Source organism: Mytilus edulis, chromosome 6 (assembly GCF_963676685.1).
Source record: "Mytilus edulis chromosome 6, xbMytEdul2.2, whole genome shotgun sequence".
Taxonomy (NCBI): Eukaryota; Metazoa; Mollusca; class Bivalvia; order Mytilida; family Mytilidae; genus Mytilus; species Mytilus edulis.
The window spans coordinates 57,104,615-57,125,981 of NC_092349.1; the positions used below are offsets into that span (position 1 = coordinate 57,104,615).

The window sequence follows — 21,367 nt, forward strand, 5'->3', positions numbered from 1 at the left end:
TCTTTTGTAAATTTTAGATTAGACCACAACAGATTTATATATTGTAATAGGACTGACTATAGTTATTTTAAAATATTTATCAAGATCAGATAAATTTGTCAACAGACTTCATTCAGATTACGGATAATTCTAACAGCACGCGAAGATTGCTATTTGAATGTTTATTTTGTTAAAATTAGACCGATGTATGGGTTTACATTTGAACACAATACTGTTTATATATCCCTGTAATATTTAAATGACGATAATATCTATAAACAATTTTGTACTTCTTATAAACACGTACTTCCTGGTCTTCTTGCATTCAGACAGATGCACTTCAACATGAGTTATTTCTTCGGGTTCCTAGCTTTTGTATTGAATACATACATAGTTTTAGCCGAAGGTAAGAGTAATTGCAGTTATACGTCAAAACGGTGGTATTGTTTTTCTTCTAATTTTAATCCAGAACTGGTAATTCTTAAGCAATATATTCCAAAGGAAGTACGTAAACTATTTACAGATTTACAGAACTAATGGAGACTCACTTTGCTTCGAAAAAAAAAAGCCAATACTATTTGATGAATTTTAACAAGTGAATGGACAATGTTTTTATTTTCATTATCGAACCTTTATGTTTGAAGTATATCATAAATGCGTTGGCACATCATGATGAATGTTTACGGCAAGCTGTTTGTGAAAACATCATTATCATAATGATCTTTGACTGTTTGGAAATACGGATAAGGACCAACAATAATTAATCATTTAAATTAAACAAATTCCAAAATGTTGTCTGATGTAGTCAATGTTTTAACAAGCCTGTACAAGTAGAGTTTATTTGTTTGAAAATACAGATTCATGAAACATGTACAAACTATTAATGAACAACTTTCGTCATCTCATTCAAGGAACTGAGTAGAATCTAATGTTTGTTTTCCTCCAAATGATGTTCATGTTCGGCTAGTTAAAGTTGCTTCTTTGGATTCTTTAAAATAAACATTTCTGTACAACAATATCATGCAAACATTGGTGCATACTAAGATTGTAATATTCTCGAGAAATGTGGATATTTTATTTGTTAGTTTATCTAGAATTTTTGAACAGCTGTTTGATTCTCTGCATCATAAGATACAAATAGCAACCACGTACAAATGTATCTCTATTATTGGAAAAGACTAGGGCTCGTAATATCTCAATCCCCTTATCATGTGACCGTTATTGGAATAATAAAAGAACTAACGTTCTTTACATTCAAAGCTATTTTCCTGGAGCGTAAAATAATACACTGTCAAGCTTGTGGCGATATTATAAAAAAAACGCTTGACCGATATACGCTTCTGAAATTTTAGTTATAGAAACTTCCGTTTTAACAATATGTAAATATTTAAGAGTCACCAGGTTCAATGTGGCGTCAATACAAAATTTAAGTCCCGGTTTCTATAATGATATAAAAAAGAAGATGTGGTATAATTGCTTATGAGACAATTGTCCACAAGATTCCAAAACGACACAGAAATTTACAACTATACCTAACCGTACGGCCTTCAACAACGAGCAAAGCCCATACCGCATAGTCAGCTATAAAAGGCCTCGAAATGACAATGTAAAACAATCCGACGAGAAAACTAACTATTTACACCGGGTCGATGCCACTGCTAGTGGTGTTTTTATTCCCTATGGATATTACCAGCACAGTATTCAGCACAGATATGAGTTATCATTGATATGGTCATCTTTATGAATTAACTGTTAACAGAACTTTGCATGTTTGAAATACTAAGGCTTTTCTTCCTCAAGCATAGATAACCTTAACTATATTTTGCAAATCTTTTAGGAATTGTGGTCCTCAATGCTCCTCAACTTCGTACTCTAGTTGGCCTTTTTAACTATTTTGGATTCGTTGTAGACAAAATAAATAATTCATATCGTCCTGACGGCACTGCACAATGTGGGTTTTTCCTTCTTTTTTTTCATACATTTGTGTACACCACATATGCTTCAATAAATAAATCTTCAAAAATAAACGCGTCTAACCCGTAACACTTCAAACATAAGTTTTAATTAAAATGCAATTGAATTTAAGATCAAAGATCGTCCTTTTTTCGACCGACCATACACCTAAAACGGCCTTTGAACGGTTTTGGTCCGTTTCTGTGTGTGTTACATTGTAGTGTTTTGTCGTTGTTCTCCTCTTATATTTATGCGTTTCCCTCAGTTTTAGTTTGTTACCCCGATTTTGTCCATGTATTTATGAGTTTGAACAGCGGTATACTACTGCCTTTATTTGATTCAGATGCCATTATTTAAACCAATAGAGACCAAACGTACGTCTGCTGTTCAAAGTTTCAAGCCTAGGGCCTGGTTTTCGAAAGTATCGTAAAATATGTCATAGAATATATATTAGGACAAATCTTATGACCATCTTATGACTACCATATGATTTGTCATAGTTTGTAAATCAAAACTGCTTGATGATAGTCATACCTGTGATGCTCTTATGACTGCAATAAGTGAACCTATTTCGTTTTCGTTTATTTTAAATTAATGATGAAAATAAATATGAAAATAATAAATATAACCTTAAAAAATGTATATTATATATGTTTAAAGGATATCAATAATTTTATACGGCTTTAACAACAAAAAAAGTGTCTACAATAATTAAAGATATAAAAATGAAAAAAAAACTTATTTCATTAAAAAGAACGAACACTCTACCATTGTTATAAAGAAAGTGTGTATAACAGTAACAGGTAGAAAGATTATAATATATCAAAATTTGTACTGTCCGTTATTTGATTGTGCAGTGTTGTATTGTATTACTGAGATAAAATGAATCACTTTTTTGAACAGTGCAACTATTATAATACATCTGTACAGATGCCAGTGTTTGATGAATTTTTAACAAATTGGTACTCAGTTTGCATCAATAAAATCGAGCAATAGACATTCTTTCAAAACCGTTTGACTATTTAAAATTGATGTATTGTTTATTGTGGCATGTCGATAACATCTTCGTTCAAAATTTGAATATTTTACAATCATTTACGCAATACTTAATTATATAACAAGTCGGGATAATGACAGTTGGTGTCCATTCGTTTGATGTGTTTCAGCTTTTGATTTCGCCATTTGATGACGGAGTTTCCGTTTTGAATATTCCTCGGAGTTCGTAATTTTTTTTTGCCTTCTTACTGCTTGATTTAGGTACTTAGAAAATTTTGAGGGAAAAGTTTTGTTTGTAAACTTGCATTTTGAATAAATATATTCTGCTGAAGTCAGTTATTGTAAAATATTCAACAATACTGACTTGTTCAAAATGCAGACAATCGTATCATCACCAACTCAACAAAATACAATAAAGTTAAGAGAAACAAGTGTATTTTGTTGTGTTCGAAAAAGGCAACGTCTTTCAAATTATTTGACAAAGCATAAAATTGTAAATGCCCACCTTAATGAATATTCAATTTTATTCAGAAAATTGAAATATGAAAAACTGCTTCAATGTGATTTTTTTTCATTTTGACATTTACATTAAAATTGAAAAAATACTCCAACGTGGAACAATTTCATTACGTAATTTTAAATTGAAAACACACAAAGGAAATTCCTTGAGTATTGGCAACGAAATTCAATTACTAAACATCGGGATCTACTAAAACAGGATGCGGTTTGCAACGTAATATTTTCAAGGACACCAATAATAGCTTATAAAAAGCATAGAAATATAGCAGATATATTGACATCGACAAAATTAAAATAAACTGATAGGTAAATCCCTGATTATGGCGGGCCTATAATCTTTAAAACCATTAATAAACGTTATACATTAATCATTAGCATATACATGTAATACAAAACCCGTCAAAACACTAAATTAGTGTCCGATTGATGTAAAGCAATTGCAAGTCTTGTAATACTATCATCATGTGATCAATATTTTGTAATATAATTACAATGAAATACTAATAGTACATGTATGTATACGGAGTCTTCAGCTGAATAAGATTTTTTTTTTGCTATCGGATTTCGGATTGATGTTGGAACGCATGGATGTTAGGTGTCAATTTTATACCCCCCCCAAAAAAAGAATGAGTTAAGCCATTTCAATTGATATTTTATAGTGTATCTTTCTATGTTGTGATGTTACACTATTGTTTCAGATAAGAGAAGATTTGGTACCATTAAAACGTTTATTTCCGCTATTAATAACCATTAATAACTGTTTGCACCTGTCCTAAGTGCGGAATCTGATGTTTAGTAGTTGTCGTGGTTCATTAGTGTTTCTCGTGTCTCGTTTTTTTTTATATTGATAAGACCGTTGGTTTTTCCGTTTGAATGGTTTTACACTAGAAATATTTTGGGGTCCTTTATAGCTTGCTGTTCGGTGTGAGCCAAGGCTCTCTTTATTAAAGACCGTAAACTGACCTATAATGGTTTAAGTTTATGAATTGCGACTTGGATGGAGAGTTGTCTCATTGACACTCATACCACATCTTCGTATATCTGCTCAGTATATGATATATTTTGCTCATAATCTACTGTGATTACCAATATTCCGAGATTTCGTGGATAAATGGAAGCCCCGAATTTAAACGTTTTAGGCGTAATACCATCAAATCATAGTACATCATATACGGTTGCATTCGAAAATAAGTCGAAACAAAATATTTCCTGGGATATGACATTTGTAGGTAATTAATCCTATATTTCATTTCAGTAAAACATTTCTGGGTCATAAACATATATCGTTTTATTTAGGGTTTCTATAGAATATTTTGGAAACTTGAAGTTAACTCAAGCTTGTACACAGGTACATCAAGGGCAAAATCTGATTGGTTAACTTCAAGTTATGATTATTTCTTATATACAATCAAATGTTATGTGATGTCTTTTTCTATAATACTGGACAGAATAAAACTCTACTCATGCCAAGTATCTTTTTATTTGAAACAAAGATAAGTTCTGCACAAAGACTAAAAGGGGAAAATCAATGGTTGTATTACACCTAGTTTAAGGTGTAATACCACCTAATCATAGTAGTTCACATCCGGTTGAATGCCAAAATAGGTTAAAAAAGATCACATGAATTTGATATTTGTAGGTAAATAATCCTACATTTAATTGCAGTAAAACATTTTTGGGTAATAAACATATATCTTGGGTATTTAAAAGCAACATTATTTTTTTTATTTAAAGTTTCTATAGAATATTTGGAAACTTGAGGTAACATGGTTACTAAAGCTTGTACACAGGTACATAAAGGGGAAAATTTTTTGGTAAACTTCCAGTTATAGTTATTTTCTTATATGCAATGACATGTTATGTGAATTTTCTTCTATAATACCGAACAGGATAAAACTTAACTAATGCCAAGTATTTCTTAATTTGAAACAAGGATAAAATCTGCACATTTTTTTGAAAAGTGCAAATTTAACATAGACTGATAGGAGAATGCTAATGGTAGAATTACACCCCAACGAAATAAAACGTTCTATAAGCGTGTAGGCTAAATCAACGGACAAAATATCAACAAAGATAAATGTTACTCCCATACACCGAAAATGTTACCCACGAAAAGAAACAAATCTACCGTATAATTATTTGTCGAAATTTATTATTATATGAATATTTTGTATTTTTTCAAATAGGAAGATGCACTTTTAGAAAATATTTGATTATATTGACAAATTTGATTTAAAATAGACGCCATCCTCTCTGATTTGTCATAATTTATTTTTGTAAACGAAGGCTATCTCGTTTACACACAATTGTAACCAACCTTTTTATTATACTATTATCATTGTATGCAGTATTATAATAGTCATGTCAATTAGTAGAGAATAGTTATACCACTTAGTTAACAACATAGGAGTTGCATCTTGATAATCATAACCATATGTTAGATTACTGTTTAAAGTAAGTGACGATCAGATCCATTATAAGTCATTGAATTAAGGGACCTTAGTATTTTTCAAAGAGGAAAGAAGGAAGTCTTAGGTACACACATTGAATCGATAAAATATATTATTGAAACGTATTATTTGATAATACACTGTAACATATTCAGTCGGTATACTATACTGATTGTATCTTGTGTTAAATGTAATCAAGATCTAATGATTATGTCAACAGATTTATTCAGATTTGGGATGATTTTGGCAGCACATGAATAAAGGTCAACAGTTGCGTCGGTTAATGATTGTTCTTTAAAGTTTGTTTATGTTTGTATTTAGAACAATGCATAGGGTAAACAGAACACGTCTATTTTTATATTCCCGTTATATTCATTTAAATGGCGTAATTTTATAACAAGCTTTGTACTCCGTTGTACGACGAACTTCCGGTTATGTAACATGCATGACATTGTAACGTATTTGGTAACAAATTACTGACGTTTAGTAGTTGTGCCGATCGACAAATGATCTTTATTTTTTTTTCAAAATATAACCGATGTAATGGCATTTTAACACTAAACTACTGTTTATATTTTCCTGTTATATTTATAATTAAATGGTTGGAAAATTTATAACCAGGTTTGTACTATGCATAAAGACGAACTTCTTAGTCTTCTTGCATATAAAATGAAGCTAAATGCGCTTCAATCTAAGTAACTTTTACTTTTATCACGTTAAGTATCCAGGTCGTGTGTTGAAGCCTGTTATTTATCTCGTAGTTGTATCGGTTTTAACTATGGTGGTTTTCGTTTTAGACCATTCATGCTTCAGAAGTCCTGTAATATTTAACTGTTATATTTATTCTGACGGAACTGCCTGTTTGCCGATATATTAAACTATGATAACACTTATCATCAACGCTATGTTTTCATGGAAGCAAATTTGTGTAATGAAGCTTAAGATGTATGCCTCAGTAGCAGGTTAATTGAAAAATATCTTTCAGCGATTTAGGTCAAGAAACGTTACAAGTCTTGTGTAATGGACTGAATCTCTGGAAGAAGAAAAAGCTCCACTTTTTATTCAGTTAAATGAGTTCTTTGAGCATGACACATTTGGCCAGCTCGTGAATCATATTTATGTGTAATGAAGCTATACTATTATACATACCCCCCCCCCCCACTGTTTTCATTTAGTGCTCACTTGAATTTATAAACAAAAATAGTATAAAACGTAGACGCTTTGTAATGAACAAATTTAACTCGAAAAAAATGTTGGTTTTCTTAACTATAAATGTTTTCAACCACACAAGTTAGTGTTCAGTTTAGGTTTGTATGCCTATATTGCCGTAACTGTAAAAGGCAAAACGTTTCTGAATTTCAGTGTTTTTTTAAATTCTCTATATCATCGAATCTGATTAGGCCTTCAACTATCTTGATTACAATGCCATTGGACAAACTTATGTAAACCAAACGCGCATCGGTTATTAAAGTTCTAAGTCAGGTATTTTGTTTACTAATTTTGTGAATGGTTAAATGTAAAAGTAGTGAAAACATTTTTTGGACAGTAATTGAGACGTTTAAATCTACCATTTATTATTAATTGTGTATGCATATGCATAATGTATATCTTTTGAAAAATAAATCTTAAAAAAACTGGAATATGATATTTTTAGTTCAATTTCAACTTATAAGAATAAACGTTTTATTTCTAATTGATTTGCAAATACCTTATAGCAACTTAATATTGTAAAATAATTTAAACATTTCAATTAAATACAGATTCGTTTAAATGTTTAAATTTAATCAGGTCGAACTTCCTGTTTAAAATACGTAAAATATAATTGTTTATCTACACACTGAAAATTGAAAGATGTCTATACTAAATAAATCACTCATAAAATGAAAAACTGTGACCAGTTACTATCAACATCTCTATTGTCCTTCATAAACAGGACAACTATCAAGATCATTTAGTACAGTAAACATGGTACATAGTAAGTTTATTTCTTTACGAATTGGTATTCATTTTATATATATATTATATCGAACAATAACTATTCTTAACAACAGTTTGAATATTTATCATTGATATAATGTTTAAAATGACATGTAAATGACATGTAAATTACCTTGTTTATTTACGAAACATGCTCGGTTTCAATATCAGATATTCAACAATCATGTACGCAATGAGTAATTAATGTAGCACAATACAAAGATTGTTCATCCCCAACCAGACATCTTTAAACTGATGTAATTCCACTCATCTTTCTTTAAATTTTATAAATGAGGTACCAAAAGAAAGAAGAAGGATTAATCTTTCAAATTGTGATAATTTCATTATGACATAATTATTACATAATTAATTGTTATGTAATTAGTTGCCATATTGTGATGTCCATACTTGAATGAATTTAGCTTCTTTGTTATTCATAGCATCCCAAAATATTTTATAGATTCTTGCACAAGACAGTTTGACCTCCAAAATTATGTCTCAGATTTTTCCTATTGTATTTCATTCTCTCATAAATCTACAATGAATTTGCAACAATAATTCTTAAGAGACCACTAAATTCAATTGGGTAAAATTTGTTCTATTGATGTTTTTGGAAATCTGAGACACAGTTTTGGAGGTCAAGCTGTGTTGTACAAGAATCTATTAAATATTTTGGGATGCTATGAAGAACCAAGACCCTAAATTCGTTCAAGTGTGGACATCACAATATAGCAACTAATTACATAATAATCAATTATGTAATAATTATGACATAATGAAATTTTCACAATTTGAAAGATGAATTTTTCTTCTTTCTTTTGGTACCTTATCTATCTATAATACTAAAATTACGAGGTCCAATTTGTCAGCCGTCATCGGGTAAAAACGACAAATCAAAGAATTCAACTCTATATATAACTAATATAGGACAATGGTGTAGATTAAAAATTACACCACTCCAGACCCTTTTGTTTTCCACATAATTAATATTGCCAATAATTAACAAGTTCCGGGTCTAATCCGATACCGATACCAATAGTATATTCACCTGTTGGCTATTACCTTATCTGTACGTTCCGCGTTTGACAGGCGCACCACCAAACGGTGTATTTAGGATTTTTCTATATACACGGATCATAATCAAAGGGCTGACACTACTAAATTCAATCATTGTCAAATTGTTCCCTATTGTAGCTTTATTCAGCAATCAGCAAGACTTTCTAAGATAACTAATATATGACAATGCTGTTGAATAAAAAATACCCCATTCCTGGATAGCCTGGACCTTTTTTTTTCCAAATAATTAATATTTCCAATAATTGATAAGTTCCAGGTCGACGGGTTCAAACAGAAAGATTTGAAAGCAGAGAAAACTGTGTATCTTATAAGCAACATGACTTTATCAGATGACAATACCAATTACTAAAATAAGGCTTAGGCATAGTTATATACTTTAATTCAGTCACGGACCCGCGATATCATGGGTGTGTACTTGTAATATATAAAGAATGATTAAATGAATTACATCAGTTTAAAGTTGTCTGATTGGGAGTGAACAAATCTTTGTATTGTGCTACCTTAAGAAGACGCACTACCCGACTTATTTATTACGAAGACATCGGGAAAAGTTTAGTTTTTAAATTCTTTGAAAATGATTTATTCTTGTCAAGTTTCTTATGTCAGTGCTTTTTATTGCAAAGTATCAAATAATATTCCACTGTTTCGAAATTCTATGAGACATTTCCATTTTATCAAAACACTATAAAATGAAGGGAAACCCAACCAAAATGTACCCACTCACAGGGTAAGAACAGTATTACCTGGGCAAAATAAAACGGGTTTTGTCTTATGTGTCTTCATGTACACCTCTCTCAGAGATGCTAGAATAAAAATTCTCAGACTATACACATTTATTATAAGAGTCTCAAACAGATCATATATTTATAAATAAAATGTCTTTGTTATAATTTTATAAATATCTTATAAATTCAGGCCAGCATTTCATTTTACCTTGTTTTTACCAGTATCACTCCTAATATCCAGTCAAATGCAGGTGTCTCCATAGTTTTCCAATGGGCTAAGCAATAATCGTGAAACCCGGGTTATGGCCATACCTCCCTCAACGACTGAATATGTAACAAAATCTTCAACAAATATGTTGATTAGCTTTTATTTATGTGCGAAGCTAAGTTAAAGCAATTATGAGCGCATATAATAAACAAACACACACACAACTAACTGATATCCAAACCAAAAACAATTTACCTGGAAGGAAACTGAAAACGTAAAAGTAAGGACATGCAATCAACGGCAAGGGTATTGACATCGGAGAGCGATCAAACAGTCAACTTGATCAGTGGAATACCAAAACCAAAACTCAGTTAAGAACAGAGAGATAATGAACTATGTGATTTTAATATCGGTGAAGTACTGTCGCTTGAGTTAGTACTATGTTTATGAAAATGCTTGAAAATACTGTTTTTCCCTTTTTCTAATTGGAACATTTTGATAAAAAAAATTGGGACGTATGGCAGAGTTTATTCAAATTACATTGTGTAAACTTCAGATTGATTGTCTAAACAGAGATATGTTATTGCGATTTTGGAATCGCTTAGAATCATTTATGTAAGGATTTTAGTTTGCGTTATACAAGTAAAGTAGTTCTGAAATAATTTCATATTTAGTGTTTGTTATTTTCCTTTTGATGTTTGCGCTGAGAAAGTCTCTATAAGTTAAAGATATTATTAAAATGTAATAAATCCGATCAGTTATTCAAGAAAATATATATTTGTAAAAACCAAAGAGAACGATTGTGTTTTTGTTTGGAATACATCGTTGATCAAACTATTATTGAACCTTGGACAGAAACCGGCAATCAGCTATAACTTAGATTCAATGTTCTCAAGGTTATAGTTCCTCTCCATCGGCGCTGTATTCAAAACATTTTAGACTAGTAGCAGTGTAAATCTTGTGATATTCTGTCGACATCAAGCAGATTACTTGTTTAACATTAAATTTGTTTCAGTTTGATTGCTGCTGTTTTACCTCATTTAAAATTCAGTAAAATAAACAATAGGATTGTTGAGAACAAGTTGGCATATGAACATATTGTTGCCTTGTACATAAAGTCAACAATTGTTGTCGTGTTCAGTTTCTGAAATAACCCTAACCGTGTACGCTCGTGACTTAAATGTTGGAAGCAAAAACAAAACATGTGCAACGTTTGAAGTTTAGATACCTCCATATTATTATTTTTATTCTTTAGACCATATCTTTATGTTTCATGTTATCATCTCACAGATATCAGACGACATTATATCATACATACATAAAATACACAATTTCAAATATTTTAGATATAAGACTTCTAGTAGCAACATGGGACAGAGTAATGTTAATGGACGCTAATGGAACAAGCTTAGAAACGATTGCAATATCTGACAATAACGGCATACATGTACAACATGTTGCCTACCACGAAACAAAGAATTACATATATTGGTCAAATGCGTATGGTAACATAACAAGGTTTGTTAGTCAATATTCTCACAGTGATGAAATACTCCATACTTCTAAGTTTAGGATAGTAACACCAACAGCTTTAATACATGTACAACAGTTCATGGCTTTCTTTCCTTTTATACATAAAAAGAAAAGTACAAACACAATCAAATAAATAATCCTAGTACATGTAAAAGATAATGGTTGAGCTAAAAACATCTTTCAGTTTTTTTTCTTTCTTCTTATTATGTCATCTGATGTGTAGCCTAGCCCTATAAAATTTGCAAACATGCAAAAATCGGGCTTTATACATTTGTTTTTACTAATTTCGCTTTAAATATGACTGTCATGCTTGAATTTATATGTCGTAATTATTATTATACTAATCGTACAGTCACACTAATATCTTTATCAAATTCTATATGACTAAATAAGTGACAACGTAAGATTCATCCTTCTATCGGATAACAACATATGACTATATAGGGATATATCTACAATTTTAAAAGAATGTGAGCTCATGTGTCTGTTTATTACGTACAATTGCTCAATTATTTGACGTATACTTATTTGCAATGAATGACAAACTTATTTATTTTTTTACATACACAGAACACAAATCCATCCACCGTTACAACAATAAAGTAATAAAAAATCCCTTGATTCTCAGTTTTTTTATCCATTTTTGTTTTGTTCGCAATGGAATATGAAATGAAATGGAGCATGTAAATGATTACATTTCTTTATATCAGAAAGGCACTTTCAAATCTACGATTTAAGGTTCCAGATCATGATGACTGTTCTGAAGTTTTGTTTACGTTAACGACCTTACAAGTTTAAATGTGATAAGTGAATTAAAATGTTCCCAATTTTGAGTGTACAGAAAATGATGAATTTGTTCATATAGGTTTTCAATATTATTTTTGGGGATTTAAAATGATTTTATAACGTTAAGAAAATCCAACCTTTTCTACATTTTTAAGAGATGTTACTGCTTCTTTAGTGTTGCATTAAAATACAACTTATATGTAAAAACAATTTGTGAAAGGTAAGCAATTTTGATAACGTTTGAGTCATGCAGTAGATACGTATACAGAAGTCCTTATTTAGAATAAATATGTTAACATACATAATATGTGTTATATATTGAAACAAGTGTATAATGACAACGGCATGTGCAAATATTGGTAAGACAATACAACTATTATCTAACGTATATTACGTTTTATTTTCTTTTGCATTCAGACTCAATTATCAATCGGTTGATAATGTAACAGAAATTATTTTTCATCAAGAAGTAGGATGTTATTCAACTGGCATTGCAGTGGATTCTATCAACGATTATCTATACTGGTCGAACTGTAGTGAGTTAGTGAGATCGAACCTTGACGGATTAGACATAAAACTCATTGTTGATTACAGTACAAATGGCTATATAGGAACCTTAGAAGTAGATTCGGAAAAGGGGTAAATATAAATATTACACGATCGAATTAAAGGGCAATTTATTTGAACATTTCGAACCTTGAACTTACCGAATGTTTTCATTCGCCATGTTTTTGAGATTCAATATTTTATTGAGTTTAGTTATTATGTACTGTAAGTCTCTAATGAAAGCGTATATAGTCTTATTGACTTATTGACGTTTTCGTTTAATTTAAAAAAAATCTCGGTCCTATTTATTATGTTAATTTAGCAATTGATTGGAAACATATGAAACATCCATATACATGTATCAGCGATTACTCAATCGATCTACATGCTAATTTATGATTAAGTGTAGATGACTTCTGGAAGTTGAGATATTTCAAATCTAACAATATCTATGCACTGATCATATTGTAAATTCAGAAATACTTGCGTGCAGTTTTTTTTTTAAGAATTGCAAACAAAAGAGAGTTTCATTGTTGCAATTTTAGGAAAAACTGCACCCATACATATAAGTTAAAGATATTAGAATGGGAGTTCATACTTTTGCTATACTCGCTTAGTCTCATAATTCGTATAATCAGAAGACTTGCAATAATTTTGAATTTACAGTTCACACATTTAGCCTTAACATGTAAAGTTATTATAACTTCTATAAATAGAAATGTTTGTTACTGTTTTACTCAAATTAATACTAAACAAGATGGTATCGTAACTCATTATAATTATCATGATTTAAATTGTGATGCAATTTTGTATTCATTTCAGGTTGATTTTTTTTATTAATCCATACGATTCGTCAATTGTAAGGTGTACGGTAGATGGCTCTGACGTACGTTCGATTGTAGCAACTGGCAATGGATGGATACAAGATTTTGCTCTAGGTATATCAACATTCTACAATTTAGAATAAGCAAAAGGTCAATACGCGACTAATTATTTATCGTATATATCTTTTAGTTTGCATTTCTAGTTTGCTTGAATGAATATTTCTGAGTATTATGTAGAGGCAAAGGCATCATAATGTATAACATAAATGACGTTTGAGGAGGGAAAAACCAAGTGATTTTATAGTTATGTCCCTTTGTAACAATTATATCAACTATTCCCCCATAGTATATTTGAGGTTACCAATCCAGTCTTACATATATCAGTTTTGATTTTATGATATAATACAGGCATAATAAGTTTGGTCATAGTTCAACATTTTTTTCTATTTCTAATTTGTATACATTAACAACAACTATTTCCCTATTCAGGCATACGGTCAAAGACAACTCCACTTTGATCCATTATATCAATTTAATTATGAAATTCAAATATATCATGGTATTTCTTAATTCCCTCGAATGATATACATTGGCACAATCTACAATGTTTTATCTTTATATCGATCTGATGAGGTAAGTCTTTTTTATCTTATTTTTAAAATCGTATTTCTTTGTTGTGATGTTACACTACTGTACCAGGTTAGGGTGAAATAAGCGATACAAGCATGTAAAATCCTGCATTTTAAATTTGCCTGCCAAAGTCAGGAGCCTGTAGTTTAGTTGTTGTCGTTGGTTCTCTCATATTTGTTTTTCGTGTCTTGTTTTGAAATAAATAAAACCGTTAGATTTCTCAGTTGAATTGTTTCACATTCTTCATGTCGGGCACTTTAAAGCCGACTACATGGTATGGGTTTTCTCATTGTTGAAGGCCGTATTCTTGCCTGTAATTGCGTTTATCAACTTTGTTTGAACTTGAATGTATAGTTGTTTCATTGATAATCATACCGCATCTCCTTATTATATATATACATGTTATCTTCCTGAATGATAATGATTTCTGGCATGTTTTGTCAGACAGAAGGCTTTTAAATACATTATCGTTAACACTATGTCTTTGAATAAATTATCATCATTTGATTTTCCAGATAAAAATGACCGTACAATATATTTTATTTCTGATTATGACCTTGGATCTACAACTTATGATGGAAATGATTTGAAAATAAATGGGATAGATTTCTTTTGGTTCTACTTCGATACAAGAATAGATGTTTCCGAGGACTATATTTTCTTATCGAATTATGTTGACATGTTTCAAGTCACCAAAAACAGCAACTATTCTGAACAATTTATGTCATACTTAGGGAATTCCATTTCGGATTTTAAAGTTTATGAGGATACGGGTAAGTATCATAATAAATCATTGAATGTTCATTTTAAATTTTGCCAAGGCCTCTTTCAACTCATAAAATGATACAAAGTGCGCGGTTCATATGCATTTTATGGTTATTTGTACTAATAAGTTTTAAGCTCTTTAAGATTTGGCTATTGTACATGTTTTATAATATTAATGAAAAATGAGAAGTTGACCGTGGAAAATTTGAGATCAGTAGGTTTGTCAATGACTGTAGTTGGTCTTTTGAATTATTTTGATATATATATGGTCTTATAAAGTTTAACAGGAAGTAGCAATTTCCAGCACTGATTTTATTTAAAAATACCCAAAAACCTTATATTTTCGGATTCATTGAATCAGATGTAACAGCAAGTGACATTTTTCTTTTCGGAAGATACATTTTATCTCTTGTATTTCGAGCGAAATCATACGGTTTTTGATTTAGTGGCACTAATAGTATCATATAACACCAGATATGACCTTTATAAACCATAAGTTGCAAATTATTCCCAGCATTTTAATTCAAATATATATACATACCAAATACTATATTTAATTAGTTTGAAGAATTATTTACCCTGAGGTAGCTTCTTGTTGTCTATTCAAGATTTTAATCTTGAAAGACCTTCAATTGGTTTTCAATTTTTGTTGTTGTTATCATTGACCTATTTATTAACATATTTAAAACGAAACACACAATGTGAGTCACTTCTGTGTATGGCCTTCATAGATGAATTAAACTTATTCTGTGTCGTGAACTATAAACACATACAGATGTGCAGTATTTTCTCGCTGCGTTAAAGACCCGTTGTTGGCGTTTGGATGCTATATGCTCTTTGGTGGGGTTATGGTCACTTTGACATATTCAAAAATTCCGTTCTCAATTTTACATACACCTATTTCCAAATGTGTTGTTCAATGTTTCAATGTAGATTTGAGTTAATAAAGAACATACTAGTTTTGAGAAAAACGACAATATCATTTTCATGATTCTTTAAAGGCAGTAAAGTCTGTAAGAAATATTCAACGATTAATGATGAAGACAAAAGATCAAAAGACTATCTCATTGACCTGGACAATGAACAAGCTATCAGTGATGAAAATCTAGACCCCCGTTGGTACAGACCTATCAGTGCAAACGGTGATAAAATGACAACTTCTCCTCCTGGCAAAATGCACTGCGGAACGATCTATCCCATTTGGCTTAATGGTATTTTTCATACTAATTTAAGACTATTAACACTTATAGTGTCTTATATGATAGCTTGTGCGTTATAAACGCTTTATCTATTGTACTATTATACATTTTGTATGTTAAAATGATTCCGTCTTTTACATTGTTTAGCTTTGCCAAGTAGAACATTAAACAATGTTTTTTTAAATGCAAAACAACGAACGAATGGGTATTCACTGCTCTAAAAGGCCTTTTTAGCCATTTAAATACGAATTAAGACATTTTGTAACCTACTGTTATTAATACAAAACATAGTTCGAAAATAAACTTTAATTCCGCTGCATACAAAAACAAATGTGATACTCTATGTTAAGTGTTTTAAAGCATGTTAAATCTTAAATAATTGATTTTTAAGAAAAGAAAAGAATGTACAGGTTTTTTGAATGAATAAGGTAAAAATAAGGAGAGCGCTCATACAAAGCATACTTCACATTTCGAACAAACCGATAAAATCACAAAATGGCACATCAAAAATGAATGATTCACATTTATTTACGAGGTGTATGAGACTTTGATGCACATCTATAATTATAATGCTCGACTCATCGTGATTAATTACAATAATTTACCATAGTAGATTGTAACATTAAGTACCGTTTATTACAACTGCAAGTATCATATTGAAAATATACTCATTTCAAATTTAATAATTTAATAAAAGTGAAATACAGAATTAAACATATTAAATAACAATATCTAACAAAAAGTAATTTTTCAAATATAAACGTGTTTTATGTTGTCAACGACCAACAAACAATGTACTTTTTGAAGTATTTTTGCATATTAGGAACTCTACCTACATATGATGATGGTAACGTAAGCAGAGAAGCATGCGTTCAAACAGAGAATGACATTTGTGAAGAGTCCATTGACATAGTAATATGGAACTGTGGAGGATATTATATTTATTTTCTTCAGGAAACACCACCGAATTCATCTTTTTGCTTTGGTATGAAATATTTTATTTTCATTGTTTATAACACGAATTTGATCAACGTTTTTAATTATATCAGGAGGCAAGCTTACAATCTTAATCAGTTATGTTGATATTTTGACAAGTGTAAGAGAAATTGACATCTTTATATTTGTATGACAGAATGTGGAAAGCACTCGACAAAGATTTACATTTGTGAATTAAAAGTATCGAACGCATCTTATTCTGTGTTTGTTAACGTGTTCCGGTTGTTATGAAACATGCATTTCATTTTGGAATCTTATTTGAACTTCAAACAGATCTACAAAATATCATCACATGAATTATTTGGCTCACCACATTCAAACTGTGATTCTGACCCAGGCAAGCATTAGTTTGAAATATTCCAAACCACTAATATCTACAAAATATGTTTTGATTTTAACGTAAATGATTTTACTTCATTCAATTTTAGAATACAATCCAAATGAACACATTATATTCCCTAGAAGAATTCTGTTATTTGTAGTTTTATCCCATGAGTACCATAAGACAATACAGGTGTTTTTTTAATTGAAAAAAATGAAATACAATAGCTACATATGACGTTATTACATGATCCCTGTTGGGATTGTCAGAGTCGTGTTCAGAAGTACATTCAGGAGAATGGAATATGATATACAATTGTGAGTATGTTAAATCAATCATATTAAGTTATGCTATTGTACGCATACATACTATTAAATAAAAATATATGTCTTTACAATACATAGATATAAAATGTAATATTTACTTATAGGAAGTGGTCCAGTTATCTGTCCAGTTGGTACATCATCAGAAACAGGGTTTTACCCTGGGTGTAGCTGTAAGTAAAATTGTCTGGATTGTATACAAAAACATGTAAGTGCATCAAACTGAATAAGTTGTCCTATCATTGCCGCAATAAAACAGAATACCTATGTTATTTGAAAAAAATCGAATTTAATTAAACAAAACACAATATGCTTTGCAAAAACAACAAGTGACAATAATGACAGTTAGCTACATAATAGCATTACTCGATATTCTAGTTTACATGCACGTAAAGTTAACATCTAAAAAATACAAAATGTATTAGAAGAACAATAGGAACATTGCTTTCATGAATTATTGGCACTTGTCTAGTATTTCTTTTTTTCATATTTTAGCATCCTACCCAACGACACTTGTTACTGTTGCAGTACAGGCAGAACTATTGGAAGGTTCAAGTTTCCCAATCCCTGGATACGATCCTACACCAACTTTAATACCAGTATTCAGATGCAAGTTTGATGAAGAGTCAAACGGGACTTATATGTACGACATATACTGGTACATCAACGGATTTAAAATCACTTCATATACTAATATTCCAATGGAAGATATGAACAGTACTTTACTGAAACATACAGACTGGATAAATAGCTATAAAATGAATATGAAGGTATAGAATATTTTATCAAATGTCATATTTTAACATGCATGATACAGAGAACTGCAAAGCGTAAAAATGAAAACACAAAGTGCATGCGTCTGCAACGTATTTCTGGATAATCATCATTAGGAACACCAAACGCCGAATATTTGCAAGTCAATGATGGATAAGAACATAAGCAGTTGAAGAGCTACATGACCAAAAAAACATAAAACTCAAATCAATCGAAGTTTAATATTTCCGGATGGATTTAGAAACTTAACTTCTTTATAATTTCAAAATCTATTTCCGAACAATTTTAGAAAGGTTTGTTATAAATCGTGGCAGTCAGTATGAAAGTAACGAGTACTAAGCTGATGATACCCTCTGAGACTGGTTATTTACCATTAACGACCCAGTTTTGAAATACGTTTTTTTCCTCATTCTCTTAATCTTCTTTTATCAAGAACGATCGAATCCGAGTAATAAAAGGCCAATACTGTAAAGAGACCCAAATATTTGAAGAGCTTTGTGACCAAAAAGGACATAAAACACAGCTAAATCAACTTTGTCTGAGTTATTTGAAACCTCAGTTTGATTTCAATTTTAACATATATCAACGAACGAATTTAGAAAAGCCTGTTATAAATAATGCCTTCGGTACTGACTAATGAGTTGATTATACCCTCGTGGACTGATAGTACACCATCAGAGGTAAAAAGCGTTATAAATGTCATGCGTCCGAGGCGATGTTGTTATACAATCTGTTACAATTCACATATATTTACTGTTAAATCAATTTTGTCAATTTTAATTCCACATATTGGATACAGCTTCTCATAGTAATATACTGTTGGATATAATCATAAAAGCCATTTGAGGTTATAATAAAACAAATATATAAAATTATTTATAATCAGCATGATCAATCCCAAAATATCATATATTTTTTATTTAATCAACGATGAACATTTGCGTTAGAGACCCATCAACTATTTCGTTAAGACGATACTAACACTGCTGAATTATATTATTAATTGTAACATGGTAAAACTGCGATTTCGTATGTAGACAATTGATTTTTCTGACTAAACTTTCGTTGTTTTAACAAATATTCAACTTAACATGCTGTTTTATTGGTAATTCAGACGCACTTCTTGTCACAAAAATAAAACATAAGTCTCACTCGATTCAAAATAGTTTTTGAATCAAATCAAAAGAAAGTTGAAAATAATCACTCACCAAAAATTTTGAAGAAATTATATTTATCATTTACGGCTGAGGAAATGCATACCTGGGCCCAGTTTCACGAAGCTGTCTTAGGACTAATACATGTCTTAGGATGGTCTTACGACATATCTTAGTCCTAAGTGGGTTTCACAAACCGGTCCTAAATTAGGACATCTCTTAAAGTTGGTCATAAAGTTAGGACAACGCGAGAGGTGTCTTATGATGGTCTTAGGATAGTTATACGTTTATTTATATAAATTACACTCATTTTTTATATTAATTTAAAAAAAAATATCTTATTATTATCTAATTATCTATTCTCCTGTTCCTGCTTAAAACATTGACGGATTATCAGGATTTGTCAACAATGAAAATTCGATGTATTAATATAAAAATTGCACGATTTTATCTCTTAACCTTTTATAACCAATAAAGTCGAAATTGAATTCAACTCACTTGTACCAAAACAATGTCATAATTTTATATTCTTTTTTCTTAATTTTGCATTGAAAATTTCATATTTATGTTGATGCATTGTTTAAAGATAATTTATATATAAATTATTTTTATTTTTTTATATTTATTTTGCAAATTATGTCATTATATCAATCAATACGTTTAGAATAATTTATGGTAAGACATACTACATTTACATGATTTTTTTCCGTAGATCATATTTATATTTGAAAATTTAACTTGCGACAGGTTTAGGATGTCTTAGCTAAGATGATCCTAAGACAGCTTCGAGACGAGGTCTGAGATATGTCCTAAGATAGTCATAAGAGGATCATAAGACATGTCCTAAGATATGTCTTATGACATGTCTTAGGATAGCTTCGTGAAACCGGCCCCTGGTTATAATAAATGATAAGTTGTTGTTTTGCGCATGTTGTGACACCAAGTTTTCAGAAAATTAATACATCAAGGGTATTTCATATCAATACAAAGGTTTTCATTACTAGGGTGATGATTCACTCGAGGTTGACCAGTCCACCAGAATTCCAATTGAAGATACAAGGCTCGTACTTTTGTACGCAGGACACACGCTGCGTCTACAAGTGATTCAGCAATAGCTCTCGAATAAATGATGTTTCAAAATGAAATCACATACACGCTTCATTTAGAGAGATAAAAATTCGAAAAACTATGCTAAATACGGCTAGAGCAATGTCAGCTGGCATAATTTTATGTATAATGATCTAGTTGTATACTATATATATTGTAGGTTGAATGTGCTATTAGAATGAGACATGTAGCGTATTCTGTTCCTGGTCCAATGCAGTACAGTGCAAATTTTGAGGCAGGAATATTTGTAAGTTAATTGTATAGAAATATTGCTTAATTTAAAAAAGAACAGTGAAGGTACAAAATCTTTAAAATATTTGCGTATAGTCAATCTAGTTTTTCCAGGAACTATTTTAGACCATGAGGTATGTTGATGCGATGTTAAGGTAAATAACAACTTCTTCAAATTGAAAATATAAACTAGATTTATCATAGTTATTTGTAGAATTTTCATAACTATACTGTGATGATTGTATTGACTGCAGTGGATACAACCTAAATTGACTGATCCACTGATTATGAAA

The 21,367-nt window shown here is 30.5% G+C and overlaps 1 protein-coding gene across 1 annotated transcript in view; it reads left to right on the top strand.

The window, feature by feature from the left end:
* The first annotated feature begins 303 nt into the window (after window positions 1-303).
* LOC139527950 (von Willebrand factor D and EGF domain-containing protein-like) overlaps window positions 304-21,367 on the top strand; it is a 33,597-nt gene continuing 12,533 nt past the window's right edge. The window contains exons 1-10 of the mRNA XM_071323644.1: window positions 304-385; window positions 11,231-11,402; window positions 12,621-12,842; window positions 13,572-13,687; window positions 14,719-14,976; window positions 15,970-16,179; window positions 16,991-17,152; window positions 17,916-17,981; window positions 18,304-18,578; window positions 21,004-21,090. Of these exons, the coding sequence (XP_071179745.1) occupies window positions 313-385; window positions 11,231-11,402; window positions 12,621-12,842; window positions 13,572-13,687; window positions 14,719-14,976; window positions 15,970-16,179; window positions 16,991-17,152; window positions 17,916-17,981; window positions 18,304-18,578; window positions 21,004-21,090 (1,641 nt within the window). The 5' untranslated portion in view covers window positions 304-312. The remainder of the gene's footprint in view (window positions 386-11,230; window positions 11,403-12,620; window positions 12,843-13,571; window positions 13,688-14,718; window positions 14,977-15,969; window positions 16,180-16,990; window positions 17,153-17,915; window positions 17,982-18,303; window positions 18,579-21,003; window positions 21,091-21,367) is intronic.